The sequence below is a fragment of the Anarhichas minor genome, unplaced genomic scaffold, assembly GCF_050575085.1.
Source record: "Anarhichas minor isolate MPS153535 unplaced genomic scaffold, ASM5057508v1 ptg000041l, whole genome shotgun sequence".
Lineage (NCBI taxonomy): Eukaryota > Metazoa > Chordata > Actinopteri > Perciformes > Anarhichadidae > Anarhichas > Anarhichas minor.
Window position 1 is genome coordinate 6,079,769 of NW_027466487.1, and position 23,514 is coordinate 6,103,282.

Consider the following 23,514-nt stretch of genomic DNA (forward strand, 5'->3'; position numbering starts at 1 on the left):
TGGATAAAGGTGTTTTTGAACCCACACTCCTGATTTGACGGACTCTGATCTCCTGCGCAATATGTACTTTACGTAAAACCTTCTACGTTACGTACTATTTTTTTTCTCAAGCCGTGACATCTTCTTACGTAAAAACCGTTAGAGAATACGAAACCAACGTAACGTTACGAGACAATCCTTGCGATCAGTGAAGGGTTTTGTGGGTCATGGAGGAGGAAGGTAAATAAAGGAGACGCGCTAACAACACACAGCGGCTGGTTTCAGACGGTTTACCGGGGGAGGTTTCACACTGCGGCAACGTTTTGCTGTGTTACGGTTGGAGAGGACGGACCGGAGAGGAGGGACTGTCGGTTCGGCTACAGCAGCAGCAGCAGGTCGGCGGTGAGATGAACATCATGCTACCCGTCTCTTCGTGCCTCTCTGGCTGCATACAATCTCTGCACTGGCCCTCCAGTAGCTAGCTCATTGGGCTAACGCTAGCTACACTCGCTACTGTTGAGAGAAACGGACCGTTAGTGCTTTTAAATCGTCTTGTTTGATTTGCCATTTAACGAACAGCGTGTCTGCTGTATTATAAGAGATACTCCGAGTAACATTGACTGAGCTAATGTTGCTGTTTGTGACTGAAGCCACAGTTAGCATCGGGGCAAAAACAATGCCTTCAGCGTGCACACTGCTCCAAATCAGTTACCTGGTTTGACACGTGACAGCAGGTTGACACTTAAAATCTTAAAATGCTCGCAGTGGCTTGATTTCAGTGGTCCACAGGGGAATATTTTACTATAACTGAAGTTATTTACACAATAAAAGTGGAATATGTGTTAATGTGCAGGGACAACAACAACACACACACACACACACACACACACACACACACACACACACACACCTACACTTTCCACGGTCAATGCACCCAGTAGGCTTATTAAACAGTAAGGTGATCAAGTGTCCTGTCTGTGACAGTGTGTGTGTGTGTGTGTATTAATATCTGTGTCTAATCCTCTTACTTTGACCCTAATCATCATACAGTATAGTGGCTCTTTGAATCAGTAGGAATAAATTGCTCTTAAATCTATAACCTAGAGAGACTATAGGAGTGATAGTCCACCTGTAGAGTGGACTCTCTAATATGTTCTGTCATGTTTTTAAGTGAACATCGCTACAGTGGAATAGAGTAGACCAGAGTGGAGAAGATGGGGAAATTAAATTTCTATTCCTGACACTTCATTATGGAAAGTGTAACCATTATGTGTCCCTTCAGGGGGGATTGAGAAGTTGAGTTTGTCAGCTGTTCATCCTGGATGTAGGTCAGTGAGATGAGCAGCACGCTTTCCTTTTGGACCACATCTTATTCTCAGGGTTTGCAGATTGAGACTGAATCATTGTCTTAAAGATTTTTGTTATTGTTTTGCTTTTTGAGGGTCAGGTGAGTGATCATCTAGCTAGCACCTAATATCAATATCCTATTGATTACACGACACCAGGTCTGGTTGTCTTATAAATTGGCGTACAGATACCAAAACTTCAAACTAATTCGTTCAGTACCTTACTTGGGAATAAAAACAGGTAGTTGGGCGAAATTCTTAATTTGTAGAGTAAATGTTTTTGCACCAGAACCATGCCAAAACTGTGACTTTTTGTATTTATATTTAAAAATAAATAAACAAGATAACAGAATTTGATAGCAACTTTCAGTACTGGACAGTTTTTGATATTTGGTGCTCGTGTATTTCTTTGCTCGGTACCAACAAAGTATTTTGGTCCGATACTCAGCCCTGTATGATAGTAATAATAAACTGTGATGTTGGTTATAACAATAGGGCGATAATAGCATTTTTGTTGTTGCAAGGATGACATTGCATGCAGTTACAAGCTTAAATCCTCTGAATTTCCTCTACCAGCTGAGTGAAATATGCAGTGAATGGCTGTGCCTGCCGGGCCATCGTGTCCACATTATTAATGGTTCACCCTAAGCCAGGAAATGACACAGACAACAGCAGATGGAGCTTGAGTTTGGTTATGTGACTGTGCTGCGCTGCGTGGACACGTTGGACATTTTAAATATGTAGAGTCGGCAGAAGGTGATTCGCTTTGACTGAATGATTCCATTAACTTTGCTGAATTTTGTGCAGATTGTCCAAACGCAGTAATTCATCCGTTCATTCCTCTCCTCAGTTCTCAGGTGGTCTGATTTGGGTTTGCCTCGTCCTTGTGTTGCCATGGCGATGCGGGAGTTGGTGGAGGCAGAGTGTGGGGGGGCCAATCCCCTCATGAAGTTGACCAGTCACATGACCAAGGAAGGGGGGGCATGGCGGCACCGCTCAACACCCACAGTGAGTGATTTGCACACACAACCGTTAATGGTTCAAAGAGCTGAATTTATCAGCTAAATAGTTTCAGTGTTATCCTGAAATGACACGAGTTGTTCTCTGACCTCGTTGTTTCCTTCTCGTTTCCTCAGATTGCCCCCTCTCCCATCGAAATTGCAACTGAAGAAGAGGTCAGCGCTTGTGTTCCTTTACATATTGTGTTGACTGTGATTCTGTATAATGTTTTAATTCAAGTCTCTCAGGTGTGTAACTCTGTGTATACCGGGTGCAACTTCTTAATACAGTAATATCATGTTTTTATTTTTGCTGCAGCTGGTGAATGAGTTCCTTCAGGCGCCCCCCCGACCCCCACACACATTTGACATGGGTCAGCTGTTGGAGGAAATGCAGCAGATTGACCAGCAGAGCTACAGACAAGCTCCACAGAGAGGTGCACTTGATTGTTATTAGTCTTTCTCATGTATTCTGCATCGCAGTTTTAGGTGTTTGTCTGGCGAAAAGCGTCTGTGCACAAATGCTTTTCAACATTTTAAGCACCACATATTTTACATGTCATAGCTCCAGATGTGGCGGCTTTGGCCCTCTCTGGTGATTGGACGGCCGAGTTCCTCTCCGGTCCTGACTCTGCCTCCGCTCCAGGGATCAGCGCGCTTGGTGATGCAGCAGATGCTGATTGGACGAAAGAATTTATTGCTGAGGCGGCAGGTAGTTTGACTTTGTTATCATTTATTTTTGGCGCTCCTATGTTTCACTCTGGACACACACTTTGCCTAAAGAAGCCAAGTTCACACTACACGACTTTAAAATCGTCAAATCTCTGTACCGTTCACACACTGACGGCGGCAGGGGCTCACACTCTACAAATCACATGTGAGAAATGACACGGGCGTAGCGTAATCATGCTCGATGATGTTGTCGTTGGCACACATGTTCTCATGATAGCCTTGTTTACGCACCTCTTAACTATTTCCCTCTATGTAGATCAGTCACTGTGTTATGTGTTATGTATCACACACACGTGGGCTACAGGCGAGGCGACCCCTCTGCCAGGTTTTCCCATCAACCCGTGTCTTGCACTCCCCGACAGATCCAGATATTTCGCATGCTAGATATCTGGAATGCGTCTGAGCGCCAAACAACGCAGATTTGCCTCTGATCTGGGGATTATGTCCAGGAGCTCCAAGAACTGTCGGCGAGTGGAAAATAAGGGCCGAAGTTGTGTAGTGTGAACTAAACGTAATGAGCACTCTATTTTTATGCAGTCATCATCAGTCTGTCAGATGCCATCAATCTTTACTGACATCAGAGCAAACTTGCCTTTGATAAATCCTTTCATTTTTGCATTGTGTGTACTTTTTTTTTTTAATAATGTGCCTATCCGCTGTGTTTTTCCTCCTTTACTCACTGCTCTGCTCCAGATCCCGGACGCTGGGCGGAGGAGTACCTGGAACAGTCAGAGGAGAAGCTGTGGCTGGGAGACCTGGGAGACCAGGAGAAGGAATGGTTAGAACAGGACACGGATACAGAGAGATGAAAGTTTGCGGTTGAAAAAAAGGCTTCAGGCAGACTTTAATGAACGTTGAGCGAAGGCCAGACTAAATGATAATAGGAGCACAGGTGGACAAAGGATAATATGAACCTTCATCAAGTTTTTCTTGTCTACTTGTTGGGTGGATGTGTGTGTTGAATTTACATTGAATCCGATTTTTAACTTGGTTCAGTCCGTCCTTGATGTCTAATCATCGACATAGTGCACTGACCTGTACAGCCTTCAGCCTGAATTGAGTTGTTCCAGCCTTCATATGCTGAATGAAATAGAACGCTTCCTTCTAATCGTGCAACTCCTTACAGTATGATGTTAACGTTTGCTTGTTAATGTGATAGGACGAAGGAGTATCAACCAGGGGAGGAGCTGAAGCAGACAGCCAATGAGCTCGTCTCAAAGGTTGATGACCCCAAGTTACAAAACACTGAGGTGAGCAGTGTGTTCACGTCCATGTCACTCATCCATTGGATCATTTATCCTCTATCACCATATCCTTTCGCTTTCTCTTTGACACTTTTTGTAGAGAAGTTTCTCGGGAGCATAGTGCATTGGTAACACTGATGAGGTCATTGCTTTAGTTTGGATAGACAGTTGTTGGTTTGGAAAGGAACAAGCAGTATTTTAGTATATATCTGACCGAATGGTAATGGTAAAATGCCTTTTTTGTTCTCATGTTTGTTTGTTTTCCGTTGTGTAGTTCCTGCGATTCATTAGGCAGATTGGCGAGGGCAGTGTGACAGTGGAGAGCAGGACAGACAAACAGCTCAAAGATAAAGCTCAGGCCGAGGAGGCTCAGAACTGGGCCTCCAACGTCAACCAGGTACGAGTCGCTGCCCACTGAGGAGGGGGTTGGTTGCCACTGGGAACACTTTGGGGAGGCACAGTGGTTCGCTATTGCACAGTATAGACGATGTCTTGTGACTCATCACCCCAGTAGCTGATGCAGAGTAACATTTTCCACGAATGTAACCAAAAGCAGCCGCTACATTGAAACATGAAGCTCCACGCTGCACAGCGTTCCAGATGGAATTTGTTCAGCAATGAGAGGACTCTTACGACTATCTGCTTCTCTTCTTCTGCATTACGTCTTGTGCACAATCAAGTTCTGGTTATTCCACCTTGATTCAGTTTTTTCTTCAGTTGATTGATTTTACTGAGGTTGTGAGTAGTTTCTTCATACAGTTCAGGCCAGATTTTGGATTTTTACTAGATTTTACCCTGTAATCACAAAACTCTATTTCTGCCAAGAAAAGAAACAAAAAGTTGAAATTTAGAATAACAAAATTAAAAATACTATAAAACATTATGCGCAGCATTTTTCTTACTAATACATAATTTGTTTAATACTTTTGATTTAGTCAAATTTTAAGATAGTTGGTGTAAATATTACATTTTTGACTTTGTATTTCATAATGTATTTAATAAGTTTTACAGTAAATTATTGTTTTCTATGAAATAGTAAGAACATTTCTTACCTTTACTTTTATTTTTATCATTCCAAACTTTTTGTATTTTATTGTTTTTTTCTTATCCTGCCTGAAAATGGCGTCCATATTGAACTGTGCATGTGTAGCTCTCAGTGCTGTTCTTGATGAATATCTAATCACCATGGCTCCATTGTACTTAATTACCCTCTGACATGTACTTTTCCCATTTTTTGACCTGCCTTTGAACTCTTGGCTTGCCATTCCCTTAATTAATCAATTAACAACCGCCATTCATCCATTCCTCCTCCTACTTAAATGAATCCTACTCTGCCCACCCCTCCAAATACAAACCCTCCTCAACAATCGCTCCGTCCTCCTCATAACATTGCCCCATTCCCCACCGCCACCGCCACCCCTCCTCGCCTCATGCCATAGTTCCTGATGGAGACGGGGGGAGGGAGTCTTCCACTGGAAGCCCCAGAGAGGAATGAGAAGCTTGACAAAGTTAAAGCTAAACAAGCAGAGCAGTGGGCCACGGTCATCAGGCAGGTAGGACCTCTGTGGTCGTGCAGTTAATGCAGTAAGATAAGTTTTGCTACTAGTGTTGTAGAGTTTTGTCCTACACATAAACGGTAAGATACACGCAGCATTTCATTATTGTGTTGCTGTAGAGTCATTTTTTCTATCTGATTAATAAACCAGAGGTTCAGTAGGAAGAATTGTTAGAAAGGCATGAGAGAAAAATAGCCTTTTCTGTGTTTCTTCTTCTTTCATCTCCTTTCCATTCACTTCCCTCTTATGTTTTTACTGTTTTAATGTCCCCGTCCTCTGCTCTAATAACAATTTTCATAGGCAGCCCGTGCTGACTCAGGTCAACCACTGTCATTGCTCCTCATTGTTCTTCAGGTGTCACAGGACTCGGCTGAAGCCTGGGTAGATGAGTTTGCCACATCGGGACCAGATTTCCAACACGCTAAAGCTGCAGTGGAGGTGAGACAAGAATCAGGGACAACTTAAAGTCTAAAAACAAAGCTAATAATGGATATTAAATGGGAGCAGTGGTAACGGTGAGGTTACAGCGCTCTGTGTCCAAACAACAAACCACTGGTCTCCTTTAACGGTAAAATCTGTCTACAATACAGGATGATGTATGATGTGATGAGACTGTGAAGTGCATCTGTTTTTTTGTCAGAGTGATGTGGATTTCTGGGAGAAGCTGCAGCAGGAGTGGGAGGAGATGGCTAAGAGGGACGCGGAGAGCCACCCCTGGCTGTCTGACTTCGATCAGCTGCTCAGCACTTCCTACGACAAGGTAGCTGTCAAGCACCTGGTTTCAGCATTTCAGCATTTTTGCTCATACAGCTCTACTGGATGTATAAAAGGACGTGACGTACAGTGCGTTGCAGCGTTTCATTTGATTCTGCAGGATCCTCTGTTGGAACAGTTCATAAAGAAGTGTTTTCTCCATATCTCTCTTGTGTTTGTCTCAGGGGTATCAGTTTGAAGAGGACAACCCCTATTTATCCAACCCTGACCCTTTGTCAGAGGGAGTGAAGAGGATGGAGGCGGGGGACATCCCTGGTGCTGTACGCTTCTTTGAAAGTGCTGTACAAAAAGAACCAGATAACCAGCTGGTGAGATTTTATAAGCCTATGGCTTCATTTGCATTTATCAGTATTTCACCCTCGTATTTATGAAAAGCAATCCAAAAAGCCTCCTTACTTGTAAGGGAACTCACGTCTGTCTCCCCACAGAGGGCAGTTGTAATGACGCTGTGGTGTGTGTGTACATTTATTTTCATTAAATTGCAGGCGTGGCAATATCTGGGAACCTGTCAAGCAGAGAACGAGCAGGAATTTGCCGCCATCAGCGCCCTCCGCAGGTTGGAACTTAGAATTGCAAAATGCTCGTCACTTCAGATGCAAATTAAAATTGTACATCTGAGTTTGATGGGTAGTTACAGTTCAGTTTATATTTATATACATATATATTATTTTTTGCAGACATTGTTAAACTGTGAATGTTATGATACTCAATAAGTCTAAATGAGGAGGTATATGTATAGATATGTATAGCGTGTGTGTCTGTGGTCACCACCTTTTCCAGTTCCCCCTTTATCCATAAATGTTAACAGTAAAATTAGACCTCATTAATTAAGCATTTGACCATTTCTAACATGTCATTGTTCCTTTCTCTGACTATTCTTTCATTAGATGTATAGAGCTGAAGAACGACAACCTGACCGCTCTGATGGCGTTGGCTGTCAGTTTCACAAACGAATCGCTGCACAGGCAGGCCTGTGAGACTCTTCGTGATTGGCTAAAGCACAACCCAAAATTCCGTTCTGTGTGGGAGCAGAATGAGGGTGAACACCAGCAGGAAGGTGCCACAGAAAGGGAGAAGGAGAGAGAGCGGTTCGGCTCACTGCTGCCAGAGTGAGTATCGCACTAATTACTAAGTCATTCTGAGGTGTTTTTCATATATTGTATAAACTTCATCTTTTAACTCTTCGCCTCTTTCTTTTTGTTTTGTTTTTCCTACACAGATCTTTGTTTACAGATGTTCAGTCCCTCTTCCTGCAAGCAGCCAACTCCGACCCCGCCCAGGTGGACCCCCAGCTGCAGTGTGGTCTGGGAGTTCTCTTCAACCTCAGCGGGGAGTACGACAAGGCGGTGGACTGTTTCAGCGCTGCTCTGTCCGTCACGCCACAGGTTAGTGTAGAAGCCAGTGCTGAGATACGAACGTCGGTCTTCACACTGCATGCTCTGTTTCTGAGCGCTCCCTTTTTTTGTGTGTGTCTTCTGTCTCCATCAGGACTACCTGCTGTGGAATAAGTTGGGGGCCACACTCGCCAACGGCAGCCGCTCAGAGGAGGCTGTGGCCGCCTACAGGACAGCTCTGGAGCTGCAGCCCGGTTTCATACGCAGTCGCTACAACTTGGGAATCAGCTGTGTCAATTTAGGGGCACACAGGTGAGGGACACATTCTTTGGTTAGTAGATTGACGTTAACTGAGAGTTTCTTATATTTTGTCCACCCCATTTATATATTGGAGGGTAGATAATGGGCTCAAAGTAATTAGGAAAAGTAGTATTAGTTTATTTAAATTAAATATAAAAGATAATCCAGCTAAATAAGCTTTCTCTCTCCTTCATCCTCAGAGAGGCGGTGGAGCACTTCCTTGAAGCTCTATCTCTACAGCGCCAGGCCTCCGGGGACGGAGCGAGAGCTGCGAGGGGACCTGGAGGAGTCGCAGCCACCATGATGTCTGACAACATCTGGTCCACCTTGCGCATGGCTCTCAGCATGATGGGAGAGAGCCCTCTGTACGCTGCAGCAGACTGCCGGGACTTGGACACGTTGCTGGCTCACTTCTCCCAGAGAGAGGTGGACGGTGGGACAGAATGAGGGCCAGCCAGGGGGGGGCTTATCGAGTGCGAGTGTGTTTTGCTGGGAGGTAAATGTCTGGGTGGACTGAATGAAGCGAAGAGGAATCAGAGCGGTGACGGTTACAGAGAAACAGACGAGGAAGACACTGTGAATTATCCACCGTCCTAGAGACATCATCTCGTGGTTATGTGCGCTTGAATGACTTCTATCAAACATTGCAGTATTAGTCTCTCCCTGGAAGACGCAGCCAGCAGCAATACGGTGTCGTCGCTGTATTTTACATGTTTGAGAGTCCTCATATTTCATCTTGCTCTGTTGATCTGCAGAACTGGGTTCAATGTCACTTTTGTTGTTGATATGAAATTTGTCCTCAATGAAGAAAGTAAATGATTAATAATGATGTGGACAGTTTATCATTACACTCAACGTTCTCACCGTCTTTCTCAACAGCAGGTTGTAGGTTGTATCTGTATACTCACTACGGTTATGTAGATTAAAGGTACAATATTGAAAAGAGTACAGCTTTTCATCAAAAGTGCTCCCAATAGAAGGATTAGGCCGCTCCAGAGTACAAACACTAATCAAAAGTGCAACAGCAGCTTGTTTTTTCTTTATCTTTTTTTTTTTTTTTATACGTTATTTAATTTTTTAGTAATCAATTATCAACCAGGATAATAAACTGACAACCAGTGGGACTGTTACTGTTATGGTAAGGTGCGTGTGTGTGTAAAGTATGTGTGTGCGTTTTGGATCGGGTGGGGGATTTAATTGTGCATCGCGCTGATAATAAGATCATATAATTGTACTATCATGGAGAATGATTTCTCTGGGCTCCTCCCTTCTCTTGCTCTTTTTCATATCTCTCTTGTAGAACAATTTGCTTCGTTGTAAAATAATGCTATATGCCATATTGTGTATTGTAACATAATTGTTGCACTATAATTGTGTTCAGGCTAGTTGTATCCTGACTGCAATGTTTAATATAATATTCAGCAATAAAGCTTTGATTCCAATCATCTGGAAGTCATTTTATTTCTGAAAAAATAAACAAAATGGCTGACACAAAAAAGTATTGAGAGCTGAAAAGAAACGAATGAAAATAAAACATTTTATGTAGTAATAATAATGACGTTAATATAAGAAAATAGACTTTTCAATTACAGCTGTAAAGCATTTACTTAAAAATAAAGATAATAAACCTGTTTAAATTAATTATTTTAAGTTAATATGTCAATTTTTTAATGGAGGCTGGTGTATGCCACCAGATATTTTGTAGAGTTCAATTATAATAAATACAATGAAACTAAATCTCTGAATTTAAGTGGTCATAAAATGGAAATTGTAAATCTAGGAAATAGGAAACAAATGAATTGTGAGCTGAAATATGACAAACCTTTAAAGTGGCATCTAAACACTGTACAGAAAAGTCTGAATATTCCGGAGTGACACTTCATATGTAGGTCAATATCTGTTTTTTTGTAAAAAGTAATATTGCATCGTATTCAAAATACATTTCCGCAAATAATGTAGAAAAATCTATTCATGATATATTATTGTGCTTTGTTCTCCCTGATTTCCCTAACAACTGCCATTTATTTTCGAGGCAGTTTGAATATGGAGGCACGGCATTTCATTTTTCTCCCCTCGTGACAAAAACAAAGCATTCATTTGAAATTTCAAATGTGTTATCTGCGAGTCACCACGCCCAGTTCTAGAACGACGTACTCTAAGCCAATCAGCGTCGAGGAGGCGGAGAGAACGCCGGCGTTGATTGGCTCGTTCAAAAATAACACGTACGCAACCCGCCATTTAAATGTTTTAAAAGTCTTGTGTGTTCCCCTTTTTATCACGAGTGTGGACTGTGGAATAAGTGAAAAGAAGTCCTGCGACACGCGTGATCGACTGTCTTCGTCTCGTGTTAGGTAAGCCAGAGAATGTTTTCTAAACTGTACACTTGAGTAGTCTACACTCTATCAAATGTATGACCACATTGTATCACAACGTTACAGTTACATGTGAACATAAGAAATAACGCTCACTAAATGGGGAAACCTCACCCTAACTGACCTTAGCTAAGCTAACGTTAGCTATCTGTTAACGTGCACATGTTACTACTTTCATTTTCAGCTAACTGCTCTTATGAAATTGCATAGTTAAAAGTCAATAAGGCACGTTTTTCATTGTATGGAAATGCGTTTTTTGGCATTAATCCTTAAATAATCGTCTGTATTCTACACTAGTGTACTGTGTTTTATCCTCAGATTGTGTTTTGTTACAATATTTGTTGTTCCTTTTATGATACTGCTCTGGGAGACATTGAAACTGTATTTTATTATGTTCTATTTACCTGTGATCCAGGTAAAATAGCATCATGGGATCCAGTGAGAGTAAGATGGTGACTGCACCAATAAAACCAGAACCAGAAATCAAAAACTGCCGGGTCACTGATCTGATAGATCCACGCTCTCCTTCAACAGCGGTTGATCGTACGCCCATTCAGGTAGGTTACCTGGCTGACTTGCTTTCAGACATGCTGTAATTTGTGGGCGAGCACTTATAAACGGATTAACCAGATTAAATATTCTCCCATAGGTCGACGGGCTTGTTCCCAAAACCAAGTGTCCGCTGGCCTTCACTGATCCACGTTCACCTACTGTTGGCGTTAGCCGCACCCCTGCCAGAGAAGTCATGAGAGGTAACTATTTATTAAAGAATAACATTCAGTTTGACTTTTTTTTTTTTTCACCTGCAATATGTCCTGTAACGTGATGTTCCTGCATTTGCCCCTCCAGCAACAGTTGGGTGTTTTGCCCGCCGCCTGGGCATGCTTCTGCTCAACGAGACTGAAGGAAAAGTCCCTGAAGCTCCTCAGAAATGCTTCAGGGATGCCGTGGAGGAGAGTGAAGAACTGGCTTCCACCGAGCCTCTTCTGGCTCCGCAGCCCTCCCTGGACACCCCTGTGCAGCCCCCTATCAAAAATGTGGGTGACTCGCGCCCCTTTGTGCTTTGTGAGAAACCCCAGTTTGAGGTGGAATTAGAAACTGAGACGGACATTAGCCTGGAGGAGGCTGAAGAAGCAAGAGAGTCTCCTCTTCACAAGAGACTGAGCATGAGCCTGATAACCTGCCATGAGGGGGCGACCTCATCCCAGATCTTTGCTGAGGTGCACCGTGACAGCATTTCAGCGCCTAGTGCAGAAGTGGAGCCACTCGGAGATGGTGTGGATCATTCACATGCCCTTCCTTCTGTCACTATTGAACCAGGGACCCCCGTTGAGCCTTCCCTCCCCACTGATTCCGATGGTTCCCCAGCTCAGGTGTCCCCTGCACAGTCAGAGAAAGCAGAGCCATCTTCTGAAGAAACCAAAGAGCCTCTTGAAGAATCTTCTGCACCAGAGCCACCGACTGTCCCCAGCCCAGAGCAGCCACAGCCACAGCTCAGCACCGGCATCCGCTGCCCCACCTTTGACCCAAAGAGCCCCAGTCAGGTGGTGTTCAAGCCGCAGTGGTTGGGAAAAGGTTTTGGCACCACTGGGCTGAGAGCTAGAGGAGTGCAGGGTGGAAAAGGAGGCTCCTCTCCTCTTGCTGTCCGCATGGCCGTGAGGAAAGTAACCAACGAGAACAAGCGACGGTCTGGAAAACTAAAGCAGAAAGGTGTGTAGAACGTTTGTGGCTTCTCGTTTTATAAGATAACGAGATGTTGTTGCCTGACGTTTCCTTTCTTTTCAAGGTACTGAAGGTCGCTCCCCACTGCAGATCCTTAAGGGGACCAACTCACCCCGGGGCCAACGTCCTCAGGTATTGTTTTTTTACAAACATGCACTCACTGCTGGTGATATCTACGCTCCGTATATACACTGAAACTTCATTTGAACTTGTATTGACTTGTTACGGTGAAGTTGAGTAATTTAGTTTGCCATTAATTGAATTCCAACACAGAAAGTTAAAAAAGTTGCTGAGATAACGTAACCTCTCCACTTTCCAGACGAAGCTGACGGTGTCCACCCCAGATAAGCAGAGACTCGGACAGATCGACCGCAGAGTGCTGGCAGTGTCTCTGGATAAGGAGAACCGATGATTCACTGCAACGTGTACAGAATCCTACTGCTTTTATCTCCCTTAAAACAAGCTCTTATGTGTACAGCCTTCTTAAATTGATTTTTGTTCGGTGTATATTCGTTTTATTACTGCAGTTTTCTATCCTGTTTTGTCTTCTTGTAAATATAAATAAAATGATTTGCATTCATTCTTCAGCTTTATATCTTTGTGTTGGTTGTAAACTAATTCTGCTGTTTATCATTTGCTTTCCTTTTTTGTATTTTGATTCCTTTTTATAGAATACATTTCTTAACTAAACTGTAAAATTCCTGTTCTTTATTTTTGCCCAAACAGAATAAAAGCTTAACACTAAATGTTTGTATATTTTGTTATAAATATATTTAAAAAAGATTCCATGTGATTCACACAATGCTTTGACAGTTATTTATACCATTAGATTGTAGTAAACACTAGAGGAACCCTGTAAATTAGACACAAAATATAAACATTTTATATATAACTATAATGATGCAGTATTTCATCCCTCACTCCATATGCAGCGGGATTCAAATATGGACATGTTAATGAACTCGGCGTGTCAGAAATCAACAGTTAAGACTTGTGTAATGCAGAATCCCATGTTTATTGGACAGTCTTTAAGAAAGGTAGTATTGCTTTATTTTGCACAGTGTGTATCCAGTGTTGGAAAAATAGGCAGTCCAAATCCTAGTCAGAACTCGGATATATGTTTTCTGTCTGTACAAAAACTCCTTGAGGTTTATCTTGTACCATGCAGAGGAAAAAGTAAGCGGTCGCATAAAGATTCATTTTGTATTGCTCATATGCACACAATAGCCGTTATCCATGTACCACTCATACAAATAGTCCTCCTGTCCTCAGACAAATGGGGTTATTGTTTTTTGTAAGTGCTTAGTGAACCATGAAAACCATTTTTATTATCCCATCTGTCAGTGCAACAGTTTACCCAAAGCACTTTTCAGGTCTAGCTACAAGGGAGGGGAGGGGGGGGAGGAGACCCCAAATCCTGGTAAATATTGTCCATCAATCACATACAAAACAACTCGACACTAAACTAAACATCTGCAAACTAGCACTCTATTTTAATTAAAGTTCGAAAATGTAAATGTAAGCATCAAGGGAATCTACCAAAACTAAGAACAAACAGTCTGAAACAAAAACGCAACTGCTCATATTATTCATACGACATAACTTGTGCTTTGATATAAAACACAGCATATTAGTATAGCTAGAGTGAGCCTTCACAGGCTGTAACTTGACACGTATTCAATTCTGTCTCATCCGGCGTGCTACCATTTCCATTTGGCAATTGTTCTCATTGGGTGACCTCTGAATTGCTGCAACAAATGTGCATATGTTATGGTTATTTTAACCGCAATATCATAAATTATTAAGAGGAATGATCTTTTACTGAGACCCCCACCCCTTGTCCCACCACTAAATTCCCCCATAACGTGAGAAGAAAGGTGAGACCGCGATGTGAGAGGAGAAAATCTTCACATCACAACCCCTCTCCATCATTAGATAGGACTTGGCACAATTCAAATACCCTCTTCTCGCCCTATGCAGCTCCTCACCCCCCCCCCCCCCCCCCCCCAACCCACCCCCTCAAACTCTTGTTTCTTTTTTATCTTCTTCACTTTCTACCAGACTGATAATCACTCCTCTCTCTCTGCTCGCTGGTGAGGAACAGCCTCAGTTCCATATCTTGAGGAAGCTGTCCCAGGATCCTGTGCAACACGCCATCCCATCTGAGGACACTCCGATGCAGCTCACTCTGTTGTCATGACCAGCCAGCACTCCTTGACCACGGCACAAAAGAAAAATAATGATGTGAGCTGAGCAAAGTACCACTGACAAATACCACTGACACGACCCAGATGCAGAACACTGCGTCCAATATCAGAAGTTTAACACTGGAGCTTTTAGATGCTTTGAAATCGGTTTCTGAAACCACTTAACATCTCTAATTTCCGCCTGTACTTACCCACTCTCTCAGATTTCAGTGTGTCCCAGATGTTGACATTGAAGTCGTCATAGCCAGCCAGTAACAGGCGTCCAGACACGGAGGGGGCCAGGGAGGTGACCCCGCACATGATGCTGGAGTCCTGGTAGGTGATGAGCTCCTGGTCAGCTCGCAGGTCGTACAGTTTACAGGTGGCGTCATCCGACCCTGTTATCACTGCGTTGCCATTGGGGAAGAACTGGAAGACAGAGAAGTGATTCGAAAGTAGACCTCCTTTGAGCTCTGATGCAGAAGTCTGGTGGAAATCTTTCTCATCCTCACCCCAATTGCGTTGATGTCACTCTCATGCCCCGAAAAGGTCTGTCTGCATTGGGCCTCCCTGATGTCCCACAGCTTGGCTGTGAAGTCACACGCTCCTGAGATGAAAAACTTGAAATCTGGGGACACGGCCAGGGACATGCAGTCTCCCAGGTGTCCTGCAAAGATTGCCTTTTCTGTCCCTGTCTCAATGTCCCATAGCACGCTAGAAGGAGACAATATTTATATATGTTTTAACTACAGAGATAAAAGTTGCAACATGCTTTTGAGTTCAGTTCACCATACTGTGTTCTTACCAAGTGCAGTCTCCAGAGCTGGTGATGATCTCAGTGTCACTGAGGAAACGACAGCAGGACAGGTAACCTGGGCAAACAAAGAAATACCGGGTAAGGAGTCGTGTAAGTGAGTTAAAGGAGGACTCAGAGACACCAGCGACTTCAAGAGATTTAACTTCTGAGCTGCATTGTCCTACCTGTGTGTGCCGCCAACTCACGCATGACTTTGACGTTTCCATCCTTGCCCTTGAGGTTGTAAATGGAGCACATATTGTCCAGACCGCCACAAGCCACTAGGTTCCCCGAAGGTGCATATGCACAAGTCATCACCCACGATGACTTGAGAGGGATGGCATTCACCTGGGGGACAGAAGACCGGTGAAACTCTTGTCTTCAACCACTAAAAACCAAATGCACTTCAATGGATGAATCTGAATGTAAGCCACAAACATTTAAAGGCCCTAAAAACACATTTTCTTAATCAGCTTCTTAGTGTAAGCGACAGGTCCTGCATTAACACAATATATTCTGCCAAAGTTAAAAACATTTTGGTAACATAACATAAGAGGTTTTTGTTGCTTGTTGCTTATTTAGTCACTTTAGTTTTATAGAAGATATTAAGATTTGACGCTTTTGAACATTTTGTTAATTTCAGTATTTTATGCCAAGTTTTTACCTTTTCTCTTCAAATTAAACCCTCTTCATTTTACTTACAGCCTATCGGAAAAGGATGTATGTATTATGTATAATGTCATTGTCCTTTTTGTCCTCCATTGTCCTCCATTGTCTTATTTTGTTCTTTGTGTGTGTGTGTGTGTATTTGTGATTTCATTTGGTGTACATTTACCCTCATCTACCATCGCTGTAATTATGATGCACCTCTCTTTTGCTCTTTCCTACCTTATTGGTTGTAATGCTGTCCCACACTATGAGTTTTCCATCTTGTGAGGCACTGACACACAACCTGGGGGTGTAACAATGACAGCGATATAAAAAAAACAACAGAGACAGAGACAGGTGACACGTAAGCAAAAAAATTAAACTAAAGGCCCCATATCATAAAAAGTGAGATTTTCATGTCCTTTTTTATTATGAAACAGGTCTAACTGCTATATAAATACTGTTAAAGTATTGAAAAGCTCAATCCATGAAAGAAATACACAAAGCCCGTATTCAGAAACTGTGCCTTTAAACAACTCCAGAAATGCAAATCCGTCAAACTTTGCTAAAATAAAGCGGTTCAGACGGAGGGTGAATACAGGTATATTCAGACAGACAGATGAGAAACATTAAAACGTGTTCTATTAGAAACCCAAAATCTGAGTTTGAACGTGGAAAGGAGCACAACATGTCTCCTCCTATTAATTCATCCAGTTAAAAAGTACTTAACTAATCTAATACACCAATCAGAATGGCAGGTGCCGGTGCTCTTTCAATATGTGTACAACATGCTGTGTATTTACGTGGAGTCAGCGCCCCAGTGCATAGCGTAGATCTTGGCAAGGTGACCCCTTAGTGTTTTCCTGGTCTTCAACTGGACGCGTCCCACCGCGGTGATCCCGGCTGCTGCTTCTTGCAGTGTGGTGTCCTGCACCGTCTTACGAGCTGCCTGAGGAGCGGACACAAACACGAATACAGGTTACTGCCAGTATTGATCTAAGATGTGGTCAGAAATATTTGGGGAAGAAATGTCTTCAGGTCAAAGTGAAAAGCAAAGCCACATAATGGTAATGATGAATATTGTGGGCAGCCACATTGTTTATTACAGATGATACTGACAGTGATCTGGTCTTTGAGAGTCTCCGCCTCCTTTCGCAATTCCTCCATTTCACCCATGGCGATGGTTGTTAGGCGCTGTCACCAATGGAGACAGGAGAGATAGCAGGAAAGCTGATAATCCTGAAAAGAAGAAGAAGAAGAAGAAGAAGAAGAAGAAGAAGAAGAAGAAGAGAGGTGGGGAGAGAACAAAAACAGAAATGAGTTACCAAGATATTATTCAAGAAAACGTACATTTTCCAGTAGTTCTAGCATTCGCTGTATAAATACTTCATGCTGGACGTTTACCTGCACCTGACGATTTTTAATCCTCCCCAGCTCCAGTCTCCAAGTAAGCTATTTTGCAAGTCAAACTGGCCCTCGTCTACTTTGCAAACGTTCACAAACACGCAGGAGCACACACAGAAACCCACAGAACAAACCTACACCTGCACACGCACACACAAACACACACGCAGGCTGCATGAATATTCAAGCAAGAAATTAACAGCGAAAGTATTTGCTCTTCAGATGATGTCACACCTATATCGAGAGCACACATCCTCACCCAGAATGTACACACAAACCAGTATGTCCTGTAACAATGTCATCAGTGTTTCACCTCTCCCTTCTCAACAAATTCACAGAGATGACAGGTGGTTTGAGCCATTTAGCACTCCAGTGAGCTGTCACCTAATGTTGATGGCTATTGAATTTGATAATGTCATGATTAAACGAGCACATTTTAGCAGTAAACCAATCACCTAATGGACAGACTCATACACTGTGTCAAATGTAATCAAGGCACAAGTGGAAAAGACAGAGTCACAAAGCTGATTTTACAGATTCAACCAAAGAGACATGACATTGACTTGATAGTAAAGCAGCAAGACCAACCTCAACAACAACACCCCCTCCTTCAACCGCACACCTGCAGATATCACAAATTACTTTTGTCTCTTGTGAAGAACTAATTGCCATGATGCTATTTTCTTTTATCTTACCTTGAAAACTGATAGGAGTAGAGGGAATAACTTGTGTTGATCGTATCATATGCGTGCGTCCCTGCAGCAATCCCTCTCTCTCTCTGTCTCACTATTTGAATGAGTGTCCCTGTCAAAACACATGACCAAGTGGATTTGCTTCTTATTTGTTTGAAGTGACAAGGAGAGGAAGGGAGTGAAGGAGGGAGTGACTCTGTGAAAGAGATTTGCTTTAATTGTTTGCGACTTGGCTCTATCCTTTATCTATCTGCAATGCTTAAAGTGAATGGAAGGATGGACTGAAATGTGTTGAAATAAAATGATAGTGCTGATTCATGGCCTTTATAGTAGTGCAGTGCTCCAAACATCTCAGCAGCTACGGTATAGGTGTCCGACCTTAAACCGCTGATGTCTACATTGTCCCTGAAGTTGGTAACAGGGGATTTTAGGCCTTTGTTCCAGATGGTAAATTGCTTCGATAATGAGTGTTGTAATGAATGCTTGAGTGTTTTAGTCGTGCTATTACCCTTTTGCCATTCTGTTCCTGGATCCCTTCCATTGTTCCATGTGATTAAATGACTGCTAGAGCTTGTTGGATGGCGAAGTGCATTAACACAGCCAGAGAGAAGAGGAGGCAGAGGGAGGGGAGGGAGAATGGGGGGTGGAGGGTAAGAGGCGAGGCAGGAGAGTGAGTTTTAAATCCTACTGGCTGAGATTTTAAAGGGAAGCCTTTTGAATCAAATCTGCTCTCATCCGCTTACTGACTGCTCTTTGCATCTGGATAAGAGATGGAGAAAGGGATGTGGGGGCAGATGGAGGACGCAGAGGGAGTTGTGAGAATGGGAGCCTGTTTTCGGCGTGACTGGGCCTATCAACTTGAGTCTGATCAGTGACAGCTTGCATCTTCACCTAAACTCAGATCTCCTAACCAGTTACAACTGAAAGTCCAGTATTCTTCTAGTGCATTAGGTACCGAGTCAAAACAACAACAAAACAAGATCTGAGAACATGGCTGTTGTGATTAAAATGACTGATGAGTGATGCCTTTTGTGTTGTAACTCCTTATATTTACCTGCATTCCTCATAGCCTAAAATAACATGACGTGTCTGTGCAGTATTTTACCACATTGTTTATACTGTGATAGCGAACCGTTTAGTATCTCTGGGTGTATAAAGCTGTTGTGGGCAATGTTGTTCATCAATGGCTAGGATTGATTTATGGTAATATCTATATGATTTTTGCATTCAAATTTTGGCTATTTCATTATCAGTTTCTTGAAACTTAACATATATCCATATAAAATTACAAATAACAAAATAGAGGATTTTGGTAAATGTGGTTTGGTCAATATTGGTAAATCTGGTCTAAACTAACAAGCCTTTTTCTTGTGTAGTCAGTCAGTTTAAAATTTTTTTACACCCCGCAAATTTTACACCCCGCATGGGACAGCCACACAAACAACCTAACATAGTTTTATCATGCAGATTATATCTGAGGGTATTAAGAATTAGACAACAAAACGTTGTTTTTTTTTGTCAGATTATCAATCTACAAGTCAAAACCATTATTGTTTGCTGATCCCATATAAATCCCTCTGCTCTGTGTGCGTCATCAACACAAGATAAAACACATATAAGTGCATTGAATGTGTGTCGTGACATTATTTTGAATGGCTTGTCCGTATTTGATATCTAGCATGTCCTACATGGTACAGTGTAAGATCACATGTGTATGATATTGTAAGTGTGCTGCCCTTTCATTTTTACAAGTTTAAGGATATATCATCACCATCACCATCTGAACGTCATGACACACCTTCACAACTAGCAAGAACAAAAAAACGTGAACACCAACATGAGACCATCCACTCACCAATTAGGAGACTCCACTCAAAGTAATTTGGTAGATGTTCAATCACTATTCCTCCAGTGGTCTCCCTCTGGTCAGCCTGCCTGTTACTACACTTTCTCCCGCTCATTCACTTTTGGTATCACAGACAGTGGGATATTCCTCCGTCACTCACTCTCTCCACTGCTCCTATCAGGAACAGATGAGGATTGGAGGGATGAAGGGAGATCAGTGATGAGGGGATAAACCCTGGGATGGACAGAAAGAGGGGGGGAGGAGTGGGGGTAAAAAGAGACAGAAAGGGAGAGGAGACAGTGGGGGAAACCAAACAAGGTGCAGAGCTTGGTTATGGGGTCATGAGACATAAGCTGGGGTGAATCTGAATCAAAAACTAAGAGATGGAAATCGTGGAGGGGAGGGGGGTAGGAAGATAAATAGAGGACCTGGGAACATGGCTTTTTATGGTGCTGAGTTAGACTTTGAAAGATCTATGACTGGCAGGAGGGTTTGTGTTTTGTAAACCTGAGGTGAAGCTAATTTTAGAAAGCGTATGTGCATGGAGGGCAGTGCAGAGATCAGACAGGGCAGAGTGGTGATATGGAGACCAACTGCAGCATCCATCTTACCACGAAAACAGCACCACCAGGCAGGGACATACTTACAGTGTACAGGATATGTGCTACTAAAACTAGCTAACGCACTACGGTGTCTGTCCTCCTTGTTGTTTGTGTGTTTTCTTTCTTTGTCATGTTTGACCTAATGACACACCCACTGGGCCCCCTGCTTGGCCCCCCTGGTTAGCTCAAGTTCTGCTCTGGTGGGACCTAAATGCAAAACAAACACCTAAACTTGAAGGTTCCTCTTTTAATTTTCGCCCTTGCTCGTTAGAGAGTGTGCAACCCACAGCTGTTACACATTATCTAATAGTAAATCACCTGTGTTAGTTAAAATAGCACAGCTTGTGCTTACTATCACGAGATAGCACCTTCAGGCAGGAGGGTGCTCTGTTAGTATACGGTGACCACATTTCTCCCAAAAGGCCCCATAAAGCCCTTTGATCAGCTACTGAAGTGGTGTTGAGTAAGTTATTGATACATTTAACTTGTCTTTCATTGGAATCATGCTTTTTTTAAAAGACGTCATCCGTTTTCACATTGATCCTTTAACAGTCAGAACAAGTCCGCAACTATGTTTACTTACTAAGTAAAGTAATGCACATTGTGTCTAGAATAAATAGTAGTAGTGTGCTGTAGACAAACATGGTGAAACAAGCAATGAATAATGTTGATCAACTTGCACATCCAGCAATAAATGAAGTTTTTTTAATTATTGGTAAGACATGTTTTATTTTGCATATTGCTGATATTTGTACTTCTTTAGCACGCTGGAGGTATTTATGCCTCCAGCCTCGGTGCTAGTTGCTGTGCAGAAAGACAATGAAAACACATTTAAATGAAACAGGGTCTGAATTCTCACCAGTACCCGGGATGCTGCTAGAGCTGATCGTGAACTGTGACCCCCCTGTAGGAAGGGGGCAAAAGTAATGGAAAGATTCCTACTAGGATCAAATATCACATTATTACTTCCTGTGCAAACCCTTATTCAGATGAATAAAAAAGCATCACTGCGACTCTTACACAGTATGGACTTCTTCTGCCGGCTTGTGTTGTGTGTGTGTGTTTCCTGAATCCTGTGTTTATTATATTTTTCAGTGTGAATAAATTCATCTTTGTAGTTTAAAAGTATCCAGCTTTGCTCACTCAAGCACGGTGACGACATAAGCAGACTGGTCGTTTTGGCGGATGTGACTCTAGATTTGGAGAAATTGAGTTGCATGCTGTGAGACGGAGCGTAAAAATGATAGAACACCAAAACGAGGGAAAAAAAGGATTTGTTAGGCATCGCACTGACACTGACCAGGAAAAAGACAGACAGAGAGAGAGAGAACGAGAGAGCGAGAGAGAGAGAGATTTTGGGTTTCTATTTAAAGACCAGTGTCGTTACTTACTATAAAATGTTGTACATGTATACATGTGTACATACGACTTGGTGATTGGTGCAGGACAATAAACACAGTACAATAGTATAAGACATGATCAAAGATAAAAAAATAAGAAAATGTACAATAGGATATGAAAAATAAACAAACAATGTAAGAGTATGTGAAAATACGTCTGTTATTAAAGTGTTGTGTGTCTATTTAAAGTGAAGAGTTGTGCAGGGACGTGTGAATGTATGTATTTGTCCTGAGGCTGTAAGAGACAGAGTCAGTGGGCCTAGATGAGCCTGACTGCTGACAGGAAGAAACTGTTTTTGTGGCGTGAGGTTTTGGACCGCAGCCTCTTGCTCGAGGGAAGTGACTCAAACAATACTTCGAGTGCTTGTAGCTTGCGTTATAACTGACATTGCTTTAGTTTTTGTGTCATTTAAAGTCACATGAAGTTTGTACAAATACCAACTCATTGTTAGGGAAGCAGATTTTTTTTAAAGTCTATAAAGACCAGCAAGGGTCACTGAACCTTTAACCGTGTTTTCAATAAATGGGGGGTGAGTGGGTGGAGAGGGGAGGGGTGACTGGATTAAATGTCACAAACAACTATTGTGACATGAATGGAGAATCATAAATGTTAATCCTCCTATTAGTTCTCATGTTATGTTTGTATCTAATGATATGTGTGGGCCACAATTAGTAGGAGAGTTAATGTGTGGAAGTGCAACATAAGGGACGAGTGGTCATGTCAACTACTCACTACACACATCAACCAGTTATGACTATAGGATGCTTTGATTTCAGTTTTATAACTAAACTGTTAGGCCTTACATACTTTCTGCTAATCACATAAAATATGGAAATATAAATTTCATGCTCTTTTGCCAAGTGTGTAATTAGAACAGTAGACGGCCAGGGTGCTTAGTGAGGATATCTAGGATGTATTATATAGACATAACACCTACTTAAGAGAAGATTAATGCACACTTTTAGGGTGCGACATGGTTTCAGCGTGTGAAGGAGGGAAAAGGTTAAAACCAGGCCTGCTGACCCAATTCTGCAGCGGCGGGGGATTATAACACAGGGGGGAGTGAGAGTGTTAATATGGCCCATAAACAGTAGTTGTCTCAGTGTCTGATGCACTAGACGAAAACCGAGTGGGCTGAAAAGGAGGCACTGGTTGTAATGGGACAGATAAGATGGAAGTGGGTGGTCGAATGTCACTCTGCTGGACGTGAATGATTAAATGATCTCTCGCTGGATTACTATTCCATATTCTAAATGGGAGATTTTTTAAGCTTCATAAACAAATGCACTCATTTATGAGAGATTAACGGTAATCTCTCTATTTCTATCCTTTTTCCCTCCTGTGCACCTCTCTCTCTCTCTCTCTCATTCTCTGTTCCCTTTTCTCCCTCTTACTGCTTCGGACTGTTTCTTATGTACTGAGCTAATGTAACTTCTTTTACAGTTTCTTACTGCCGTGATGTCTAATAGCATATTTTATGACATGTTTCTACTCTTAACAGACAGGAACAGACTGAGAAAAGTATTAACCTTCCGGTTTTAATTTTAATCAGCAGGCAGCCACAGTGGGTGTGAGGTAATCT

General features: G+C 42.4%; 3 protein-coding genes across 5 annotated transcripts; 2 read left to right on the top strand and 1 right to left on the bottom strand.

The window, feature by feature from the left end:
- The first annotated feature begins 171 nt into the window (after nucleotides 1–171).
- Nucleotides 172–9,708, top strand: pex5 (peroxisomal biogenesis factor 5). Of its 3 annotated transcripts, none has more exons than XM_076109115.1 (16): nucleotides 172–374; nucleotides 2,176–2,333; nucleotides 2,462–2,500; nucleotides 2,643–2,760; nucleotides 2,889–3,035; nucleotides 3,749–3,833; nucleotides 4,215–4,305; nucleotides 4,574–4,696; nucleotides 6,210–6,293; nucleotides 6,496–6,615; nucleotides 6,794–6,937; nucleotides 7,115–7,185; nucleotides 7,517–7,738; nucleotides 7,849–8,014; nucleotides 8,118–8,275; nucleotides 8,464–9,708. In XM_076109115.1, the coding sequence occupies exons 2-16, from the start codon at nucleotides 2,220–2,222 to the stop codon at nucleotides 8,708–8,710; spliced, it is 1,929 nt and encodes a 642-aa protein (XP_075965230.1). In that variant the 5' UTR covers nucleotides 172–374; nucleotides 2,176–2,219; the 3' UTR covers nucleotides 8,711–9,708. The 3 variants fall into 3 exon arrangements, with proteins under 3 accessions (XP_075965230.1, XP_075965229.1, XP_075965231.1); XM_076109114.1 differs by having other exon boundaries at nucleotides 173–381; XM_076109116.1 differs by lacking the exon at nucleotides 4,574–4,696 and having other exon boundaries at nucleotides 173–381.
- A 768-nt stretch (nucleotides 9,709–10,476) lies between these two features.
- On the top strand, nucleotides 10,477–12,937 carry cdca3 (cell division cycle associated 3). Its single transcript, XM_076109117.1, has 6 exons — nucleotides 10,477–10,614; nucleotides 11,051–11,192; nucleotides 11,285–11,387; nucleotides 11,485–12,345; nucleotides 12,422–12,489; nucleotides 12,677–12,937. The coding sequence occupies exons 2-6, from the start codon at nucleotides 11,064–11,066 to the stop codon at nucleotides 12,767–12,769; spliced, it is 1,254 nt and encodes a 417-aa protein (XP_075965232.1). The 5' UTR covers nucleotides 10,477–10,614; nucleotides 11,051–11,063; the 3' UTR covers nucleotides 12,770–12,937.
- A 1,526-nt stretch (nucleotides 12,938–14,463) lies between these two features.
- Nucleotides 14,464–17,163, bottom strand: gnb3a (guanine nucleotide binding protein (G protein), beta polypeptide 3a). The gene is made up of 8 exons (XM_076109220.1): nucleotides 17,107–17,163; nucleotides 16,791–16,936; nucleotides 16,228–16,291; nucleotides 15,525–15,687; nucleotides 15,349–15,415; nucleotides 15,056–15,257; nucleotides 14,756–14,972; nucleotides 14,464–14,570 (listed from the first exon to the last, which is right to left on the bottom strand). Exons 1-8 carry the CDS (start codon nucleotides 17,161–17,163, stop codon nucleotides 14,464–14,466), a joined length of 1,023 nt encoding a protein of 340 aa, XP_075965335.1.
- Between the last annotated feature and the right edge of the window lie 6,351 nt (nucleotides 17,164–23,514).

Bases quoted from the DNA above. Each gene is read 5' to 3' on its own strand.
- gnb3a (XM_076109220.1), bottom strand. From the start codon at position 17,163: ATGGGTGAAATGGAGGAATTGCGAAAGGAGGCGGAGACTCTCAAAGAC. The intron at 15,416-15,524 runs GTAGGACAATGC...TTGTTTGCCCAG, and splicing joins TGAGTTGGCGGCACACACAG to GTTACCTGTCCTGCTGTCGT. The intron at 15,258-15,348 runs GTAAGAACACAG...GTCTCCTTCTAG, and splicing joins AGCTCTGGAGACTGCACTTG to CGTGCTATGGGACATTGAGA.
- cdca3 (XM_076109117.1), top strand. From the start codon at position 11,064: ATGGGATCCAGTGAGAGTAAGATGGTGACTGCACCAATAAAACCAGAA. The intron at 11,193-11,284 runs GTAGGTTACCTG...ATTCTCCCATAG, and splicing joins TTGATCGTACGCCCATTCAG to GTCGACGGGCTTGTTCCCAA. The intron at 12,490-12,676 runs GTATTGTTTTTT...TCCACTTTCCAG, and splicing joins CCCGGGGCCAACGTCCTCAG to ACGAAGCTGACGGTGTCCAC.
- pex5 (XM_076109115.1), top strand. From the start codon at position 2,220: ATGGCGATGCGGGAGTTGGTGGAGGCAGAGTGTGGGGGGGCCAATCCC. The intron at 2,334-2,461 runs GTGAGTGATTTG...TCGTTTCCTCAG, and splicing joins GGCACCGCTCAACACCCACA to ATTGCCCCCTCTCCCATCGA. The intron at 8,276-8,463 runs GTGAGGGACACA...CTTCATCCTCAG, and splicing joins GTCAATTTAGGGGCACACAG to AGAGGCGGTGGAGCACTTCC.